The 22,321-nt window shown below is 38.4% G+C and overlaps 1 protein-coding gene across 2 annotated transcripts in view; it reads right to left on the reverse strand.

Moving 5' to 3' along the window:
• Positions 1-22,321, reverse strand: part of LOC121966258 (guanine nucleotide-binding protein subunit beta-4) — a 29,921-nt gene that overhangs the window by 6,462 nt on the left and 1,138 nt on the right. For both annotated transcript variants that reach the window (XM_088077722.1, XM_042516370.2), the window contains 8 exons: positions 16,455-16,536; positions 9,359-9,557; positions 8,805-8,843; positions 7,962-8,068; positions 5,573-5,636; positions 3,396-3,558; positions 2,139-2,205; positions 915-1,116 (listed from right to left, as the gene is read on the reverse strand). In XM_088077722.1, coding sequence (XP_087933848.1) covers positions 915-1,116; positions 2,139-2,205; positions 3,396-3,558; positions 5,573-5,636; positions 7,962-8,068; positions 8,805-8,843; positions 9,359-9,415 — 699 coding nt within the window. In that variant the 5' untranslated portion in view covers positions 9,416-9,557; positions 16,455-16,536. The remainder of the gene's footprint in view (positions 1-914; positions 1,117-2,138; positions 2,206-3,395; positions 3,559-5,572; positions 5,637-7,961; positions 8,069-8,804; positions 8,844-9,358; positions 9,558-16,454; positions 16,537-22,321) is intronic.

Raw genomic sequence — 22,321 nt, forward strand, 5'->3', positions numbered from 1 at the left:
CCAATGTCAGGTTGAAACACCCAACCTCCACAACACAGTAGTATTTTCTTAGTTGACAGTGAAACAATTTCAAATTCTATTTATTTTCTATATTGCTAATAACAGCAACAGCAGTGTGCAAGCATCCTAAATAAATAAATAAATAAATAAATAAATAATATATATATATATATGATAAGTGAAGTAGATCTATATAATTCTGTTACTCAATAAGGCTCTTAACAGTGTAGTGAAAAAGAAGAATTAAACAAATTAATTAATTACGGGTCTACGATATGGCCCTTAATCTATATCACAGCATTTCAGGGTATTAATTTTTTTTTTCCAATTTCAAGAACATGTAATTGCAACAAAAAATTGTTATAGTTCTATATGACAACAGAAACATAACAGTTGGCTTTTAAACGTTCACTGAAAACTAAACAAAAATGATCTCTCAGTTCTATATCAAGCAAACAACAACAGTAACTCAGTGACATTCAGATTCTGTATAAAATATAAATAGTGTAGCAACAAAAAAATCAAACATAAATGCACAAATTAAATCAATAGGTGATTTCCTTCGCCTTAGGAAAAATCCAAAAAGACTGAGTTGGGTATTTTTCCATGCTCTGCCATTTCTCATAACAGTATGCATAACAGTACGATGTCATAATGTCAATGTGTCTGAATATTGTCAATGTCGCAGGTTTTTTAAAAAAAAATCATATTAAAACTATATCGGTATTATCATGAATGATATGATATGGCACACCCCTAGTATCAAGTACAAACCATAAAAACATGAGACTTTAAAAAGGTGCATTATTAAATTTACAACTTGCAATTTTCAAGAGTCAAGCGATACAGAATCATAATCCTTTACACTCTTCATTGATGCAGTGTTGAAGTGTTTGTGAAGTTCCTGTACTCACCGTGACGGCGTTGATGTCAGACACATGACCAGTGAAGGATTGCCTGCACATGCCATCACGGATGTCCCACAGCTTGGAGGTGGCGTCACAGGCTCCTGACACAAAGGTCTTGTAGTCGGGGCTCAGAGACAAACTCATCACATCCCCCGTGTGGCCAGTGAAGTTGGTGGCCTGCTGGCCTGTCTCTATGTCCCACAATGCACTGCAAGAAGGGAGGTAGCGGTAAGGTATGAGGGTCAGAAAAGAGAAATACCACCGGCACTCATAAGACTTTACTTATTTATTCAGGGCAAATGTGGACACAAATGCGTTTCAGCTAACAAGCCGTCTTCAGCGGGACAAACCAAAAGGAATGACAGATGATGTATAAAACAGGTCAGACTCAAACACTATCTGACTGAGCAATACATAATTAATTGATACGAACTATCTCTGCATGGATGAACCGCAAAATCATACCCTGTCACACAAAAGGAGGAGTGTCCATAATAACTGAGAGAAAAACCAGCAGCTGTTAGCCAAGGCTGAGGTGTTTGAAAAAACAGGACAGGACTAGAAAAACATAGCGAAAATAAACGGCTACAGAAACATAAATAAATAAATGCTTGTAAACAACGGTAAATGTATAGCCTAATAAGAAACAAATCACTTTTAAGTGGAGTCTTCTGAGTGCTGGTGGTATTTCTCTTTTCCGATTTTCACCTCTGCTGTGCACCTTATTAACAGTGTCAAATATATTCTGGAGTTATGTGCACTGCTATTTTTCCTCATAAGGTATGAGGGTCCCCTAAGAAAATAAATGCGTGTAAGATATACTAGCTCCTATACTGACATAATTTTCTTTCTAATTTATGCTAATTATTCCAGATTTAGAGCCATTATTGAATTATTTTTTATGCATGTATCTTTAAAAACCTGCATAGAATTATGACTCTGTATGAGTGAAAATGGGTCTGCTGTATGTATCTACTCTAATGTATTAAAGCTATAGATGAAGAGACCAGAGCTGAGCAGAGTGTTTTTGTAAAATTCACACCAAGGTCATTCCACAGCAGCAACATGAGGCTAAAATAGTGACAGAGAGAGGATGGGTATTGTACAGAAATGCTCGACATATTTATATATAGTTCTGGAGCATCTTCAGTTTAATATGTGGCATGGAAACATGGAAACATGGAAACATTATTTCTGTCTGAGCTTTAATTCCTTTAAATCATTGCTCACCAGGTGGTGTCTCCGGAGCTGGTCAGTATCTGGTTGTCATCCAAGAAACGACAACAGGACAGGTAACCTGGAGACAAACAGGGGTTCCACATCAGCTGAGGAGTGCTCTACCCTGCTTTGTCAGCACCCTTAAGCAAGGCACTTCTCACTTTAAAGTGCCTCTCCAGACATGTTTTCAAGTATAATTATACTAATGTTAGCATTTTGTTTAACAAGGTTTTCCCACATATTTTGACAAAACTATGAAAAGGGGCCAGATGTATATAAACTCTTTCTCCCTCTTTATGAAATTTTCTTGCAGTAGATTTCACTCTCAAGATTCAAGAAGGTTTACTGTCTTTCCAAAACATGAGGATCATGAAAGGGAATTAAACTAAGTACTGAGGACCAGTTAAGCAACAACAAATTGGGACACTAAAATCTAAAACCAGCAGAAACAAACAAATAAAACAATAGTGCATGGATAAAAACAGTACAAATTTAAAAGTGCACATGCATTTGCACCTGTGGCCTTTCAAGCAGTAACTTGCATTTTGTTTGTGCCCAAGTAGCTGACCCCACCCCCAAATTACATGCTGTGATTTTAAATAAAAATAAATAGAGAAATGGGCATGTTTCTCCAGCACTGTAACCCTGTGGTAGAAAACACTCATCCCTCTCTCTCCCCCTTTCACGCTTAAGGTGTCCTGTCCTGATAAAGGCAAAAAGCCCCCAAAAATAATCTTTAAAAAACAAACTAACAAAAAAAGGCTTTCAAGTGAGACAAATTAAATGTACTGTAAGCAAAGTTCTGCCATACATTTTTAGTGAAATTTACTTTTTCCTCCTCAAAATTGCATGCTTACATTGTGCTGAATACATTACAGGGAAAGATAAAACCCACACACTGATCTATGTTAGTAAAATAAACAAACAGATGTTTGCACCACGAGAGATACCATAAATAAGTGTGAAAACATGAGATCCAGTGTAAAAAAAACCCAGCAGTCTGTGTAGCTTTCCATTGTTTGACTCACTGAAGAAAACAGCCAGTATATAAATATCTATTACACTACACTAAGTGAATATTTATGCCTCAAATATTGAATACAACAGGCATTCTGGAGTGCTGACCTCGGGTCAGGACATGATAAAAAAAGTGACTTTCAAAGTTCATTAATACAGAAATAACGAGCAAGATGCTCAGAGTTGGTTGTCCTGTTGAGTCCATTGAGTGGCTCATTATAAGTATTAATCCTTGGCTGGCCCTGTGCCTACCTGTGTGTCCGGGTAGCTCTCGGGTGACGCGCACATTGCCCTCACGGGTCTTCAGGCTGTATATGGAGCAAATGTTGTCCAGGCCTCCGCAGGCCACATAGTTCCCAGAGGGGGCGTAGGCGCACGTCATCACCCAGGAAGAACGCAGTGGGATGGCATGCATCTGGGGACAAAGAGAGGAATTTCTTTATTAAATATTATGAAAAGGATGTAATGTTGAGCTTTAAGGTCAACAAATGCTTAAAGGCCTTTGAGGTTAATGTGTTTTAATCAAAAATGCTGAGCGATACTTTTAAGTCATCTGCTGACAAAACTCTGCCATTTCCTCTGCACGTCAGAGAAACAAGGATTTATTCTTCCATTTGTCTGGTTGGCACTTGTTGCAAAGCATGTCAATGATTAACTTGGTAACAATTACTTCATTATACAAAAGAAGACAACAGAACTTAAAATTTTAATGCAAGAGCATGCCACAGAACAGCCCGGGATGGTTTGTTTTTGTGGATTGGAAATCAAAACATTAGTATTAGCAGTGTTTTTACACATATGTTCAGATGGTATAGTTGCTGAATAAAAATTAAGGCAAAAGGGAACTGTAGTTAAAAAATTTTTTTTTAAAAAGAATGTGGCGTACAGAGAAGGGTAAAACTGGCAATAAAGCAATTACTCCCCGAATCCCATTTAGCTCACAAATTAATTAATAGTTGTCCAACATTATTCATTATGCATCAACATTAATTTTAATCAATTATTCTCAGACAAGGACATTTAAGCTTAGTGATGGTTTTATGACTCGGATTCACTCTAATCTTTTGTCAGTCATCAGTAGTCCAGCGCTACTGAAACACATTATATGCGACCATATGTGTACGCCAGCAAGATGTCAAAAATTCAATCGCCATATATGCCAAAGGAAACAGGCATATCACAAATATACAGCGAGCTTGGCAAATCACCTATAACAGTTAGTAACAGCTATGCCCTTTTTGCCAAACTCTTTCTTTTCCAGGTACTATTGCTAATGTTACTGCAACCTGCATGCTAACAAAGTGGCTAATTGTCATGTTATTTTAGGTGCATTGACTGAAAACTGATGTGTTAAAAAATGAGGACTTATGTCTTCGCCTATCGTTCCCCCAGCCCCCAACAACATATCTGCATAGGGAGACATTTAGAGAGCACTCCTGATGGTGGAAGATGCCGCAAGCTCACCTGCATGCATAAGCATAAGCATGCACCTACTATGTTTGTGAAATCACTCTCACTGCCAGAGGAGGGAGACAAAAGTTACACACTCCAGCTTTAACTAATTACATACATCAATTACTTTCACCCTTTTACTGGACAGATTCATTTCATTAATATGTAAAGAATCCCTAGACATCCACAGAGCGGTCACCTGAATGGTGGCAACATATTGACAGCAGCATCGTGTTTAAGAGAGCCAGTGCATAAATTATAGTGTGTACTCTTAAAAGAACATCTGGTCGTTTTGTCGAGAGGAGAATCAGTGCAGCCTGTCGGCAGCTGCACAATGCCGATGGCAGAAAACTACATGAATTGTAACTGTTCTTGCACATATTATACATTCTATCTTACTAATGTATCTGTTGTACATTGTAGCATCACACACATATTTTATATCCATAACTTAACACTCTAGTTTGATTTTATTTGCTCTATAATTGTAATTTTATATAGTAGTTTTACACATGACATGGTAGCATAAGGCAAAGTTTTACTTATTTTTTTTATTTCATACAATCATGACAATTCCCGTTTTTTTGTTGTTGATTACAAAAAAGTTATAGTTATAGTAATGCACTCTTAATACGATTTAATCTGTTTTGAACCAGCACTGCCTCAGTACCCCTCTGTCTGTTGCTGTTTTTCTCCTTTTTAAACTGGAAAGGCATATTTATACACACTCAGCATATTCTACATATTTATAATTTGAATTATTCACACACTAGTGCAAATTGTTTCTGATTATGAATGTGTTTATATTTTTATACACTTCAATAATCAGCACATTATACATACATTTAAATATTCACATACAAGTGCGAATTATTTCTTCTTATTACTACTGTATTTATATTTTATATTTTACATGCTCTGTAATGGTACTAACAGAGCATGTTAGTACCATTACAGAGCATTACCAATAATCTTACCTTATTTGTCGTGTAGCTGTCCCAGATGATTAGCTTCCCATCTTGCGAGGCACTGACAAGTAACCTGGAAACAAGTTAAAAACAGCAGCATGACACACGGTTCACACTTTTAAAAAACCCAACATGATCTAAGGTGCATGCACCTGGAACATTAAAAGCAATGACAGACAGCAGCCACCTAACAGAATACTGTGCTATACTGTCTAATGAAGGTGCTCTGTTAAAAAGCATTCAGTGTGAGCTCCCTACTCTTCTCTCCCAGTCCCCATTTCCATCCATCTTCCCTCTTCCCCCCCCCCCTGGTGGAAGTCTCCTCATCCAGGGAAGCCACTTTTAATGTCCCACTCCATGTAATATTCATTACCCCAGTTATGCAAAAGTCCCTACTGTCGGGCGGGAGGTGGACGCCTGAGGGGTTGGGAAAGCAGTAGAAAGAAGCTGGGGTGGGGCAAAAAGAAGGGAGAGTGAAAAAAGGAAGGCAGAGAAGATGGTGAAGTAGAAACAGTTGGTAAAGAGTGAGAACTATAAGGTGGTGCAGATGCATAAACAGCTGGAACCCCTCCCTCCCTTCCTGACTGGGTGTTTCCGTCTCTCCAGGGACAGGAAGTGGTTTAACGGTGCTACGCTACAATTAAGAGGAGAGTCATCACGCTCAAATGTCAGTCGCTGTATACAAAATAAACACTGGCCTCCTGCAGGGTCACCCAAAGGGTGCTAGGCACACACACACCCACACACACATGCACACTTGACAGAATAATCACAATTGAACAGCCTATGCATCATCAGCTGCACATAACACCAGGAGGTTTTGCTGGTAAAAAAACAGATGAAACTGATTTGTCTTAACGGAGCTACTTTTTGGCTACACCATCTTCCAGTTCATTTCCTACAGATAGAAAAGAGTGTACTGCATGCATACTATTGAGAAATTATTGTTGGTGCTCATAATTGCAGCAAACAGTTAAAAAAGCAGTTTGTAAGTTTTAAATTTAAATTCAAGCAGCCACAGTTGCAGTCAACTGTGGACTCATTGATTAATTTTGAATCACCTTGACACTTGGAAAATTGTCAAAATCTTACAAACTGCATCTTTAAGGAAATATTAAATAAGCTATGGTGGCTGCCTGTCTTTGTGCCTGAGTTATATCATTACTGTGCTCATAGTGAGGGCGTTAAACAGTGCTAGCACTTAGACAGATGTATAGTAGTAGTGGAGGTGGCAGTAGTGACAGTCAATTATGGTGGTATTAGTCATATTAGTAGAATAGTAGTAGTAGTAGTAGTAGTAGTAACAGTGGTTGTGGTACTGGTAGTAATAAAGCCCCACACCTGGGACTGCCGTCACTGCCCCAGTGCATTGCATTGGGAGACAGATGGACAGAGAGAAAGATAAATAGTGACACAGACTTAATAAACACAGAAAGAAAAAATACCAGTCATAAATGCCATTAGGACCTCAAAGATTTTAGCCAGTTTTACCAGTGTATATTAGAAGTTAAAGTTGCAATTTGTTTCCGATATATATATGAAGCTTCGTTACACTGATAGCCTAGACAATGACAGTTTAGTTGGTGGTATTACTTAGGAATTGCTACTAATGTCAAAATGTGAGCAGATTGGTCAAATTTCCAAGACAGAGATTAAGCCAATGCCAGACTGGTGATTTTATTGTAAAATTCCTCCACAGTGGCTGGAGGTGTGTCCATGTATGCCTGCAAAGAAAAACCTGCAGACTGTCAGTGACACTTTATTGCCCATCCCTGGCATACTGAAGATCTTGACAGTTATAGCTGTAGTGTTAACAGTCACCATGCTCTTACTGGCAGTCTGGAAATTCAACAGTCTCTTAGCAGCACTAACTAAGGAAAACATGACCTCCAAAGTTTGTACAATTCTAATAAAAACAAAAAAGAAAACGGGCTTAACTATGGTGATTATTATTATTATTAATAATATCATTATCAACTGTATCAGGTCCAATCAATGCAATTTTTAAATGATCTTGATCGGTTATTTTGAGCATGTGCCCATTCCAATCTTTTCATTATGTCCGCTATCACACAGATTTTTTTTTTTTTCATTTTCAATTTAAGCTTCTACACCACTTTAAGTGGAATGGAAATTTTCGTTGTTCATTTTTAGTGAACTAGTTTTACTATAATGCTGTAATAAGCAGAATTGTATCATTTAGGCTAAATTAAATTAAATTATAGAGTACAGATTGTCTGTTGTTTACAAAATTTATAGATGGCCCCTTCAAGAACCCTGATAAAAACACAAATCTGAGCAAGAAGACAAAAACCTCAGAGGTATAGAAAGGTTAACTTCATATATTGTTCTTAAAAATAGAATAATAATTTTGCTGTCTGTAGAATAAATATGCTACCTGGAGTCACTCCCCCAGTGCATTGCATAGATCTTGGCCAGGTGGCCCCTGAGAGTGCGTCGCGTCCGCATTTGTATCCGGCCCACTGAGTCCAGACCAGCTGTGATCTGCCAAAACACAGGAAGAAGTGTCAGCGGTGTCACCACAGGCTCACACACACTTATCACCACAAAAACCCACACAACTGGACAGTGGACTCAAGCTGAGGCAGCAAAAACAGGCAACCTGTGGAGCTCATATTGGAGGATTTATATGAATTCTGTGACAACATATGTTTTTAAATGCTGACAGACTGAGGAAAATCTAGCTGGTCTTCTCAAGTCTGCAAACTCTACTAATTTAAAAGATGCATTTATCATGGTTCGGGCCATTTCAAATAACTTGAAATGTCTTGAACACTTCCTCCAAGTGCAAAACATGGTGATTGTTGCCACAAGGATTGTTTCTGGTGCTAATTGTTTTTACTATAACTTGAATTCATATTTTATATTTTTACATACTTTGTGCTGGTACATCTTTCTACTTTCTATGATTCGCTATGCCTGGCATCAGAGCAACTGAAACAAACCACAATTTTATCTCTGGCTCAATAAAGTATTTCTGATTCTGATATGCCAACAGCTACAGAAAATGTGTTTGCCGTCAAGTTTCATTACCTGGAAGGTTATTCATGGGAGAAATATTTTTTAAAAACAACTAAATTCCATGACTTTTCCAAAACACCAAGGATTTTACAAATTACATGACTTCCAGGCCTGGACAACAAGTTTGTGGAATTCTGTGACTTTCCCAGGTTTTCAAAGACTGTGGGAACACTTTCTGTATGTAAAGAGGAAATCTTACCTGTGACAGAGTGGAGTCACTGCAGGCTTTCCTGGCATCCTGCAACAACACAAAAAAACCTTTATAATCATGTTTACCACCGGTAAACTTCAGCTTATTCTGTCACTGCACCACTTAACGTAACACGCAATTACTGCTCTGACAAACACACAAATAAAGAAACAAAAAGACAACCTTAGATAAATAAATGGCAAAAATTACTACTCAAGTGTCTAAACATGTGCCACAAGTTAATTGCTAATCACAGAAACTACATTTCTCAGTGATCACAGAACAATCACACAGCAGCAACTGACATTTATATGTTAGTTCCCACAATACAATTCCTGCCCGAGCATGGAGGTGGCTGATTGAAAAGTTATATGTCGAGTGCGTCACTGCCTCATCTAAAACTCTTGTGTGAGTCACAGCTTGCAGTGAACCGACAGTGGCATACATGTGACGTACAAGCACGAGTACATCAACACACACACACACACACACACACACACACACACACACACACACACACAAGTCAACATAAACAAACACATGCACACAAAATGTTGCTGTACCCGGATTTGATTGCGTAGTTGCTCGGCTTCCTGCCGCAACTGTTCAAGCTCGCTCATTGTCCCCCTGTGAAGTGTTCAGGCCACACTCCGCTCCAAATACCGACTGGGCTGGGAAAACACGTGCCTGCACACACACACGCACACACACTCACACACTCACACACACTCTCACACACACTCACGCTTTGCCAGCTGACACCTGCAAGACAGAGAGACAGAAATACTATGAGTTCAACAGGCAGACGGAGAGTGACGAATGAGAAGACTTCCATCAGACAAACATAGGTATCCTGTATCGGTTAAGACCAAAGGAGGGTGCTGCAGAGGGTGGGGCTGGGTGGGGGCCTGGAGGGTGGCCTGGCTCTTCAAACACCCCCAGTCTGGTTCAAAAGGCCATCTGAGCCAGGCTCTGACCTTTACCGACTCAATCAGCCCTTTGTGTTGTTGCATTGCGCTGTTTGCTCGACCCGCCCCAAAGAGCCCCGAATGTAAGCGTGTGTGTGTTGTGGGCAGATCTGAATGGCTTATTAGACAACACATCAGAATAAGGAAGAGAACATATGTGCATATACTCATCCATGTGTGTGTTATAAGCATAAGATAAATGCATGTCTAGGTTAGGTATATCCTATCTGTCTGATCTTGCATTCGTGTGTGTGTGTGTGTGTGTGTGTGTGTGTGTGTGTGTGTGCATGCGCGCACGTGCGAGTTGCCACTTCCTTTACCTTGGGGAGCCTGAATGTGGGTCACAAAGCACTTAGACACTCCTTAGAAATGTTTGGACCGCGCCCCCAACCCCCTCCTCATTTTTTTCCAGCCTGTTTTACAGTCTGCTGTCCAGAAGTCTAACCCTCCGAGATTAAATTTTCAGTTCCATTTTCTATAATTCAACAATTACACAGAGTCCAGCCCTTCCTCTCCACAGGAAATCATGTCAATGTAAAGAGGAGGTTGTTTGTGCTGTATCTTCATTTTTGCAGAACCATTGGGGCACAGTTACTTATTCACCACAAAAGAAAATCTGATAAGCAAATGAGTAACTAAGACAATGGCTTGATGCCACACTGCAACAACTGCATTTACCACAAATGTGTGGAAAGCTACTCTTTTAAATTCTCTATTCTTCTGGTTTTGGCCATTGTGCCTCTGCTCTACTAACACAGGAGAGGATGGTTTGGACTGCTCATCGAGGACTCTTGTCTCAGCCAAGGAGGTCTTTGACAGTAACGAGGCATCAGAGGCAGCAAGCATTGCAATGCTTTCAGCTGCCCGGGAGTGACGTCACTCTCTCCTCCAGCTGACGCAACCCCCCTGTTGAGGGGCTCTCAGCGTCAGCTCGCCTGTGATGTGGTGCTGCTCTATGACTGCCATGGATCTATTATACTGTATGAAATCTGCCACGTCACACAGGGCGCCTTGTGGACTACCAAAACACCCGATATGACCTTCTGCACTCGGCTAAATTTTTTCAATCAATGTTTTTAGCCTGAAGCTTGTGTGGTGAAAGGCAACAGAGCACAAGAATGACATGAGGTGGAAAATAACACAGGTATGATGGGACGTGACGTAAAACGTGAAGAGCTGGGGTGCTTTTGCAATCACTTTGGATAATACTAACAGCTCTGAGTTTAGGCATGCCATGGTTGCGATTTGAAGGAGTGCATCATGAATTGTCTTGTTCACATGTGGATAAAATAGTCATTTCAAAACCTGCCACTTATTACTGCTGTAGTAACTAACCACACATCAGCCACAGCCAAAAGAAGCTGAAATGCAGACAAATTGTCGCTATTAAAAAGGATTACATAAAGATTACCTGTAACCATTTATATTTAGGGTTCCCAGACATTTTCATGAGCACAGTTTCAAATACTTTCTATTACTTTTCAACAATCCTTCTATTTCATTGACAGCTCTTTGTTTTTTTTTTATTTTTAAAGAAAAATTCCAAAACCATAGTTTTCTTAAAAATAACTAAAAAATTCAAATAAAATCCAAAATGTTTTTAAGTTTTCTATAAAAATAGCCAGATTTCAATTTTAAAAAAACAGCTGTAAAATAAAATAAATACAGCATAAAGCCATTTTAAGTTGTATGCTCTCCTCTAGGTCAAAAGTGCTTAAAAAATGATTTGACATGCCGAGTGAGCATACATTAAGGGAGAGTTGTAACGCGGGGAGAAGACGAAACTTCTGTGATGAACAAAAAACCAAAACACCGTCCCGTCGATCCATATTAAACCTACTTATGTTACATTAACATAATTTAATTAATTACACACAACAACTTTCCATGATTCTTCCAAAACTTTTTAATAGTTCCATCACTTTTCAAGGCCTGGAAAATGTGATTGTGAAATTCCATGACTTATCTAGGTTTTCCATCACTGTGGGAACCCTGTATAGTCATAGAACTGGTATCTTTTTTCAAGATTTGTATAACTGGAGTCATGCAGACAACCAGTCGGGCCAACGCAGGCCCAGAGCATGGCACAGAATCAGGGCGACAAAGGCAGAGCTGTGTGTTGTAGTTGCCCATTGTTTAGTATGAGGCTGCCAGCTACAGTAGATAGTTCTGCTTGGCACCATGGTGGGTCTCTGAGACGTCCATGAGGGGCTAGAACTGCTGCAGCCCTTCTGACACCACCCAACCAACAAGCCAACCATTTAACCAACATATTCAGCCTCATGCCGGATCTCCCAGCCGCAAGCAGGAGAGTCTAGCCAATAAAAAAATTACAAGTACCAATACCAGTAGCCCAAAAGTAGTGCACAGACTGCACTTAGGCACTTTTCACTGTGAGGGAAACCGCAGACTCAATGTCCTGACCGAATGGATTTTGTGCAACCTGCACAAATATAAAACTTTACCATGATGAAAAATGGTAAACACATCAATTTAATAAATAAAAATCCAAATCTCTTTATTACTACTGCTCAAATTCACTAATGCCTGTATCGCCCATTGAACTGAGGCAGAGTCAAGTGCCACCACTCTCTTATTTGATGTACTATGATGTGTTTGAAGTTGTTAGAAGAATTGCTCAAAACAGCTACAATTTCATATCTTTCAGCTTTTCAAATATGAATCGTTGCCGGTTTTCCTGATCTTTTCTAACAGTTAACTGATTATCTTTATCAAGCAATTAATGAAAAAAATTCAAGAAATAATTGGAAGATAAATTGATATTGACAATAATAATTAGCTGCAGCCCATTATATATAAGAATAGCATGTTTTTTAGATGTTGCTAATTGTTTTTAAGAAATATTTTGACAACGTGTAGTTCAGCTGTCGATATGTTAATAGCTGCTGTTGCACAGATCATAATTCAGTTGTAATCCAAGCTAACAGTAAAAATGATTTTATTACATCGGCACACACCTTTCACTTTCATTTTTATACCACTCAGGGAGAAGAGAGACACACGGAGAGATCTCCTTAACTTCTCCATAGTAAGGTCATTGTCAGTCACAAGTAACTATAGTCTCTGGTTCCCATAATGAAGTTTGCTCACAATATATTTGTTACAGGGGACACTGTAGCTTCAGTGTGTGTCCCTGCTGACTCAGTTTATGTTCAGCAGGACAAATACAACTACAGGACAGTAAATGCTTTAAGTACAGAAGTGTTTCAATTCACAATATATCATAACACTCATCAGCATGTTTTGTACTGAGCTTAAATTGTAAATGAGACGTTCTGCTCCCCCTGGGTCACATACAGTAGAGAGTCGGTCACATCTGCCTCAATCGTGAACAAATACTAGTGAAGAGAGCAGCAGGAGGTGCAGGCAGCGCAGCTGCACCCACAGCCACAGGGGCCCAACAACATGAAATGGCCAGGAAGTTAAGGAATTAACATTATGAAAAGCTGGGTTTAATCATATTATTGCACGGTAGTCCTTTGTGAGCACTTAATACCAGTGTTTTACAGTAGGATCTATAAATTAGGCACAGGTATTCGTATTGTAAGCCTCTGAATTTTGATTTTTTACGAGATTTATGCACTTTCTGTACATATTCAGACATTTTGCTTCCTTAAGAGTATTTGAATGACTTGAATATTTTAGTGTTTAGATCCTCTTTTCTTAAATATATGATCTTTTTAAACTGTATAAATGTGTCATCTAAAGGCTTAAGTTCAACCACCACTAAGCTCTTTCCTTCTTTTTCTTTTTTTGAACCTCATGACTTTTATGCATTTTTGATTGATATAATTTAAATATGTATAGAAAGATGGAGGACACTGGATATGCTTATGCAGTTTAAATTTTGTCAAGCATCCTTCAAAAGAAAAGTAACCATTCACCTATGACTGATCGCACCCTCACTGTTTCTATCTTGAGAGCCAATTTCAGGAGCCATGAGTGTCTGTACTGGTTCGGCAGGAAACTCATTACTGCTCGGCGTGTGAAAGTGAGAACCGGACGCAGCAGCTCCACCAGGTGTAAACTTGTTCAGGTAACCCACTGACTATTCCAAACATCCACAGAATGGAGGAAATACCTGGTGAGATTCCAATAAAGGTGAGGCTACATGTTTTTCTTCTTGTCAGCTGACACACGTTCATATTATATTTTAAATGCATCGTAATAAAAACACTTGATTTTGCTCATTATTGACAGAAGTGGCAGGGATAAAGTGAATGAATGTGTGATGACTGTTTAACCTACTTTGATCACAGGTTTTACCACACCTACACCACACAGTTACAGGATTACTAATGCAGTCAAACATCATTCCTAATCAAAATTACAGTAGTCCAATTAAGTAGAAACAGTTTTTGCTGAAATGGGGCCTAATCGACATCCATAATCTGAAGTGAGCCATGACACTTTTACCTGAAATTTAGAGAATTCTTGCTTATAAATAATGGGGGTCCCGTCATAAAATATGCTGGTTGTTATTTTGCTTTAATGCCAGGTTGCTTTCTCTGAGGTGTGGCATTTTGGGTTTGGCTGAACAAAAAGGAAAATGTAGAGCTTGAAGTAGCAGTATAGTGGAGCTAGGTGGTATGGCTTAAATCATTTTACTAATATGTGATAAAACATATACAAAGCCACATAAAATATTCAATTAATGCCTAATGCAATGAGCTTTGCTCCACTTTTCGGCTCTAAATACATGTAAAACAAAAAATTCAGTTATTTATTTTGTTAGTTTTCGATTCCTATTAGTTCAGAATCATTGATTTTGAGAGCTGAATATTACAGAAGACATGATACAATAATATAATTGCGATAGGATTCACATTAAAGTCCACACATTTTTATATTGACATAGTGAATATTTTGATTGCTCATCCCTTTGGAGTACAGTATATTGTCTTTCACTTTCCAGATAACTGTAAAAATGTTTTCTCTGTTGTCTTTTCCTGGCTATAGGGATCCAATCAACTATTGTTTATCAATTTGTCTGATCAATTTTTCCCATTTTATTTCCATTTTTCTGGGGTATTTATTTCCACACAACCTAGTGTTATGTCTTCAAACTGCTTGTCTTGCCCATATATTAAATTTACAATGATATAAGACTAAAAAACAGGTTTTACTGACTGTAACACATTAGATCGGTGGTCCAAACTGGTGGGTTGTGGAACATGTCAACTTTGTAAAAAAAAAAAAAAGCACACACTTTTTTTTGAAGTACAGTGAATTTCCAGCACGCAGCTTTTATTCTGAAGTGCCATTTCTAGTTATTCTTGCAATATGTTTTATTCCTTTGTGTTCTGAGCCAACAATTTGTTTACATTTTGTGAAATCAAATTGAGTATGTGTTAATTTATCTAATGAGTGGACCTTGAACCAGTGACCAGGAGAAACCTGGAGCCCCTGGCTGGACCACTTGGGAACCACTGCATTAGATGACATAACTTAATTTGACTATTTTAAATAATAAGTGTATTGAATGATTTCCCATCATACCATTTACATTTTTATTTAACATATTCAGTCAATCATCACATTATGCACTTTTGATTTTTATTAGAATAGGCCATTATGTTAGAGCACCATATCAAAACTACCAAAACCTGCAGGTATATGGAATAACCATCCCTAAGTGATGGCACAATTGAATTCTCTCCCTACAAATATTATAAAGTGTATTAGGTTTTCTCAGTTTAAAATCAATGTTTAAAAATGGTTAAAGAACAGACAGACCTGTTGTCATTATTGTCCAATAATGCCTCTGTGTCTGTCCTACAAGTGCATGTATTTAAAAAGGTTGTGTGGCGTTTTAATTTTTACAGTTATTTGTATTTGTTAATGTCATGTTAAATTGCCTTTTTTATGTGTCATAGGGACAACTAATGAAAATTACCTTTGTGCTATATCTGATGCAATTGTACCCTCCCTGTTTTACATAAACCAGTAAATGAAATAAACTGAAATGACATAAGATGCAGATTAGTAACATGCATGTATACTTTTACAAACTGTAGCTTCATACTGTATATAATATATCACAGCCTGTCTGATCTGATTTATTATATACAGATGTCAACGGCAAAGACAGGAAATCATTAGCTTCGTCATATGGAAACACAGGTTGCAGATAAAATCAACGTTTATTCGCCGTCTTTTGCAAATGATTTGAATTGAGATACATTTCTGACATAAGCAACAAATTGCATGAGCCTCGCGCCCCGTCACGCTACCAGTTGCCGCTCGGATGAAGGCGGACTGGCATGTATATTTAATGGAAAAAGGAAAAAAAGCTACGCAGGGTGTCGTGCAACCACAAATGATAAAGCTGATGTATGAAATGGCAATAGATAAATAGGTGCCACTGGTGAAAGGTTTTGCCACTATAGTTCCGCGCGACAGTCGTTTGACAGCCAGTTAAAAAGGCCGCGTTTGGATAGCAGTGAATTCTCAGCTTTGCTTAGAGAAGGAAAAAAACAGCATTGAGGCAACAGTAGTCTGGGAACAGTTATGTCAATAGATACACTGCTGCTCAAACACCGTCAGTATTACAACCCATAGCCATTTTTGCGTCTCCCCTTCATCTAACACAAATTAAACTCGCCGTGAGCAAAGCAGGAAATAGCCCAAAAGCCTCCAAAATATCAAGACAAGACTACACGTCCCTTACCTGAAACGGGCTTTTTTGGCTCTGTCCGTGCTTCCAGTCCGAGTCACGCCGATCCGTTTTCACACGACAACCATGGTCCCAGCTGTGGGAGAAATCGTTAAGGCAGATGTGTTAATTTTAAGACAGTTTAATCGGTTTAAACGGCCAGGGGTGAGCGCGACTCGGGTCGGATTAGACTAAAAATTTTCACCAAGCAAACTAATCACCACACCCATGAAAGTGGGAACATGGCAACAGCCTACGCTGAGGGGTGCGCGGTGGTGAATAGATCCATCATTTGTCATTTTATAATCAATGTAACAGGTTTTAAAAGAATACTTTTGATATATCTCATCATATATAACACAATATTCCGAAACAATTGTTTATAACATTTTATTATAGCTTGGGAAAATATTTGAAATGGGTCGTGTAACCTGCGAGCGAAATGGTATCGTCCGGCAGCCCCCTCAACAAAAAGGAACCGAATGGGATACAGGAAACAAATATTAGACCTATAAAGCCTGTAGTAGTAGTAGTAGTAGTAGTAGTGATGATAGTAGTGATTCAAATGGACTTCACCTCAAGTTTGCAAATACACGTTTTGGTTAAAAAAAAATCCACTCTTTGAGATACACATTTGCTATGGCAACCTTTTATTGACTACTTAGAGAATCTTATGATTGAATAATGGCCTCCCTATTTGCACCACACTAGTGTTATAATAGCTCATGTCACTATGGCTAATACTATCCTGTCTCACATCCTCCAGTTTTTGTATGAATCATTATGTTCAAATTTACTTTATTGTCTGTTAATTTATTTTTTAGTTATTTGTGATGTAAATGGGTGTTTTTGTACTGCCAAATTTAGATAATACACTGAATACACCAGTAGAGTTGTAAATCTACTGTATTATTGTGTTGAAGCTGCAGGTGAGGAAAGTACAGTATTTTAGGGTTTATTCTGTAAAAGTAATCAGTCAGGCTGCCAACTGTGACTTTGCTTTATGACCTGTGAGTATTAATGTTAGTTGTTTTCTTTTTTTCCTGGTTATTCTGCATATAAAAACAGCCCATAACTACAAAATACCTAAATGACAGCATACATGTCAGAATGGACACAAAATCTAAGCTGACAATACTGCAGCTACTCAGACATAGCTGTCAGTTGAGGAGCTCATAATGAGACTGTCATCAGCAGAAGGTAGCCTACAATAAATTTGCATGTAGCCATACACTTTAGAGGTAAACAAATAGTCAGTTGACAATCAATATATGTTTCATTTATTTATCAAACAAAATTGCCCCTAAATGTTGTGGTTCAAACGTCTCAAACAGGAGATTTTTCTTGATTTTCTTTGTTTTATATCATTGCATATTGGTAATATTTGGGATGAAAAGTCACTTTAAGATTTCACCATGGGCTCTGTGATATCATAATGGCCATTGTCTGTATTTTTTGGCATTCTATAAAAGATAATCATAAACTACCAATAATACATTAATTTGTAAATAAAGAAAATAATTGTCGGTGGCGGCCCTAAAGTGCTCACAAAAAGAAATATAGAACTGCAATAATAAGTCAATAAATCATGTATCAATAAGCAACTACGATAGTTTCAGCTTCTTAAATTTTTACTTTTTTTTCTTACTTTGTCCTCTGTGACAGTAAATCAAATATATTTTGGTTTTGACTGTTGGCTGGACAAAACAAAACATTTGAAGATGTTACCATTGTCTCTGGAAACTTGTGATGGGTATTTTTCACGATTTTCTAGCATTTTCTAGACCAAATTTTTTTTTCAATAAAACAACTAGCAAATCAATCAAGTAAAAATTACACGAGTTGCAGACCTGATGTCCTGATAATCGAATTGTACCAAAATTATTTACATTATATCCAGTAACTAGAATACAGAACAGTGAAGATAAATCAGTTGCTACTTGAAAGCCAGCCAAAATCCAAACTTAAAGCTGTCAGGTTCGGATTGTGCCAGGGGACAGCTGTGCCATGTCTCACCCCGGCACACCACGGTTTGCCTGCAGTGGGCTCATTGAAAAGGATCTCTCTCCATTAGGACGGGATGAATTTTTAATGGGGCCAATGAAAGGGAGCAGTGGGATAGGCTTTTCCATATCTCTGCACGAGCCACAATCAATGGAGGGAAGATGAAAGTTGCCCAGCCCTTGGTTTCCTTTCGGAGTTGCATGGGGTCAGATTAAGTCTAATTGAATCCACACACAGCAGTAGTTTAGGTGTGTCAGACCAATTTCCCCCCGAAACACATTATACGGATTAGGATTAGCATGATAGCAGAAACATATGTTGTTGTTGGTATGTCATTAGTGCAGCCTGGAAATTGGCAATTATAAAAATACGATCCATTATTAAATACAGCAATGTACAGTACGAGTTTCTCTTGTGTTTCTGGACAGTTGTTCTAAAAATGAGAGTTTATTCACTGCATATGGCTAAATATCCTCACATTAAGTTTAGAGAAGTTTGATGACGATACATTTTCAGCTGAAAATTATGCCTCCAAAGGGAAACTTTGTCAACATTTGTTTATCTAATAAGATAAAGTTTTCAGTCTCAATTTTTAGCCAACTTCAGTCATTTTTATTGTAGCAAATACTATCAAGTGGACTGTGAAATTAATTATTTTACTATCTTAGAAGGATGCCAAAAGTTTAATTTGTATTTGAAACATTAATAATAACACAAATATCAATGCTATCCAGATGCTATCCTATACTGTTTTTCTTCACCACCATCTCTTAAATGTATCAATGAATGCTCAAAAATAGATGAAAATGATACAACTGCAGTTACACTCAAATAATTCACTTTGCTTCAGAAAACTGTCAATTGATTTTTAGCCTTTTTGTCCACAAAAACTACAAAAAGAAGAAGTCAACTCTCCTCTCTGCCTCTAGCAGGCGAATTCATTAGCAAGCTGAGATTCACAGTCAAGGTGTCCAAAGGCACATCCTTGGCTAATCAGGTCCCTTGGCCCATTGCTTGGCAACCAAAAGGGGAGGGAGGGAGCAAATTGACACTGTAAAAATAGCACATCAATAGCCTGGTGTCTGAAAAAAAAAGAAAGACACACATGTTGGTAAGGCTATAAATAGCTTCCTGGAGCCTGGAACAGGTATCATGTACAGTAACTCCACTGTATTGTTTCCCACGAACAAGACATGTTTGCATTGATGCAAATTCAGCATGGGTTGTGCAGTAAAATGTAGTCACAGTCAGGCAGCTGGATGAAATTATTTGAATGTGAGGGAGGTTATGTGGTTTTAGCATCCCGTCATTACTGTGTAGACAAGGCTCAAACTAACAGGTTGGTGTTTATGCACGGCAGGTTTTTTTTGTCCTACTGTTTGCCATCTCTCTTTATCTCTCTTTTTTTGCATAAATGCAAAATTGCTGGAACAATTCATTTAAATGTGCTATAATAATCAATAATGTGCACGGACAAGTTTGCATGCCAGAGGGGATTTAGGGTTTAACAGCTTAGATAATATGTGATCTTTTCATACTATCTCATGATTACGTCCATATATTGTTCAGGAGCATCACAATGAGCTGGGTGCTTATCTAGCTTTTACATCACTGCAATGGTTAAAATTGGTCATACATTGCGATTTGTGTAACAGAAGCATTAAGCAAAACCAAAAATAGATCTGTCATGTCCAAAAATGAGCGCAATACGTGGGTGATCAAATCAAGTGGAGATAATGGGACGTCAATCTGAAGCAGCTTCCCAATGCCTATTTTTATTTGCACGTTCCCATTTTTTGCCCACATGTGGCGACGTGCCCCAACGACCCCCATGTAATACTTCCACTGTATCAAAGGCAATTAAAAGGTGTAGCAACAGTAGAACCTTAAAAGGCTTTATCAGGGCTGTCTTATCCACCAGACATCTCCCGGGGAGGCTGGCCGTTGCCAGGGTAACCCTCACAAATGGCAACTGACGTCAAGAAGGTAGGAGAAATACCAGGGAGAGCCAGAGCTGCTATGCATAATGGATTATTGAAAAAAGGGCCCTCTTGAAGAGTGCAAAGTGACTTAAAATATGCGTGCCTCGCTGGGCTCGCCACCACTTCTCTGTCTCTCTCTGTGTGTGTGATGAGGAAAATAGATGTTGACAGTTTCAGGGTTTTACTTGCTGACTGGCACAGCTTGGGCTTGACTGGTCCAATTGAAATGATCCATCTTGAGTCAAACACTGCTGATGAACTATGTCTTTAAAAGACATACATTTTTTCCCCCAGAGTGGATCATTTTAATGCCATTAGTAAACACGGGTACTCTTATCGGTGCTATCTGTGCTGCTGAGTCTAAGATTTGAACACATTGCAGGTGAAAAGCAAAAGCTTCTTCTACAGCACGAGTGTCACACTCATTCTAGTTTGGGGGCCACAGCCTAATTTCATGTCAAATGGGCTGGACCAGTAAAACCATTGCATAATGACTAGAACCTGACTGACATTGGATTTTATATCTAACCTATATAGAAGATATTTTTACAGTGCAATGTTGTTGATGTTTTTTTTTCAATAACACCTCCAGTTACAGATCTTAAGTCATTTCAAGATAGAAACGCAGGACATTTACTTTGAAATATTTATATATAACAGGTGACAGTTACATTTCTTAAGATCAGCTGTATATTCCCCAGCCTATTTGAAACTCCTGAATGAGAAACTCTCTTGGTAATTAGCTGGGAGGTAAATTCATGTATTTGTTTGTCTCTTAAGGAAAATGAATATGTCATATGAACGCATGTCAGAGATATAGTGGACCCTTTGACGGGCAAGTTCTGGCCTGCGGGCTATATGTTTGACATCCCTGCTCTACAGTATTAAATCAAAACACATGCATCTCACCCAATCTAAGCTAAAGGAAGGGGGCTAGCACATCAGCTTTTACCATCCCTAGCAGATTCTTTCAGTCACATAACAAGGATCCACAGTGACATTCACGTGTAGCTTCTCAGAAGAGATCACTTCAGATCATGTGTAAGTCCAGAGCGTAACTACCAGCAGTTTACTCTGTCCCCATGTCAGCTCCTTGTCTAATCTCAGTGCTGCTGTTGGGCCATGAGAGACTGTCACAGCAGCAGCTTGGTGAAGAGCCCTCATCGTTTCTGTGATAATGCCTCTCATGTTGTGCTGGAGTCGCACTATCGGGACACTGATTGTGGAGTCAGGTTTGCTGATGGAAAAGGTCTAACACTGTTGCTTTCCAAAAGAATACAGCAGGACAGAAGCATGCAAGGGCGTAGGATATGTTTCAGCATTACGGAGGACACATATGACACTGGGGGTTTGGGGTCCTTCCCCAGGAATTAATCTCCTGTGAACTGGTAAATTTAGAAGCATTAATTTTTTGCCTTTTCTGCATCAATTTATAGCAGAAATGTCTTTAATTTTGTCAAAATAAAGTTCCGCTCCTATAACATATCGCCTGCATCTCCTTGAAATCTACACCTATAGAAGCATATGTGGAATAGAGAATTGACTTGGTGTCCATTTTTACTATCATAATATCCCAGCAAGCCTTTTATATAAATGCATTGGAAATTAAGTGTTCATTTTGTGATTAAAAACCTTAAATTCCTGTTAGAGAATACAAAAAAATAGATTATTGTCTACCAAGGTTCTGACCTTGGGAAGTGATAACATTAAAATACTGAATGTTTTGACTAAACAGAGAGAGTGAGAGAGAGAGCACATAAATATTTGTTACTGACATGCATGTAGAAAATTAGATTAACATGCACATATAAGTTTAAAAGATAAATGCAATATCTAATATCCAAAATATCTATCCTGTGACTACATCACAAATGTTTCCTGTCAGTGTGTATTGTA

Source organism: Plectropomus leopardus, chromosome 5, assembly GCF_026936395.1.
Source record: "Plectropomus leopardus strain MGB_pleo_1.0 chromosome 5, ASM2693639v1, whole genome shotgun sequence".
NCBI classification, from domain to species: Eukaryota; Metazoa; Chordata; class Actinopteri; order Perciformes; family Serranidae; genus Plectropomus; species Plectropomus leopardus.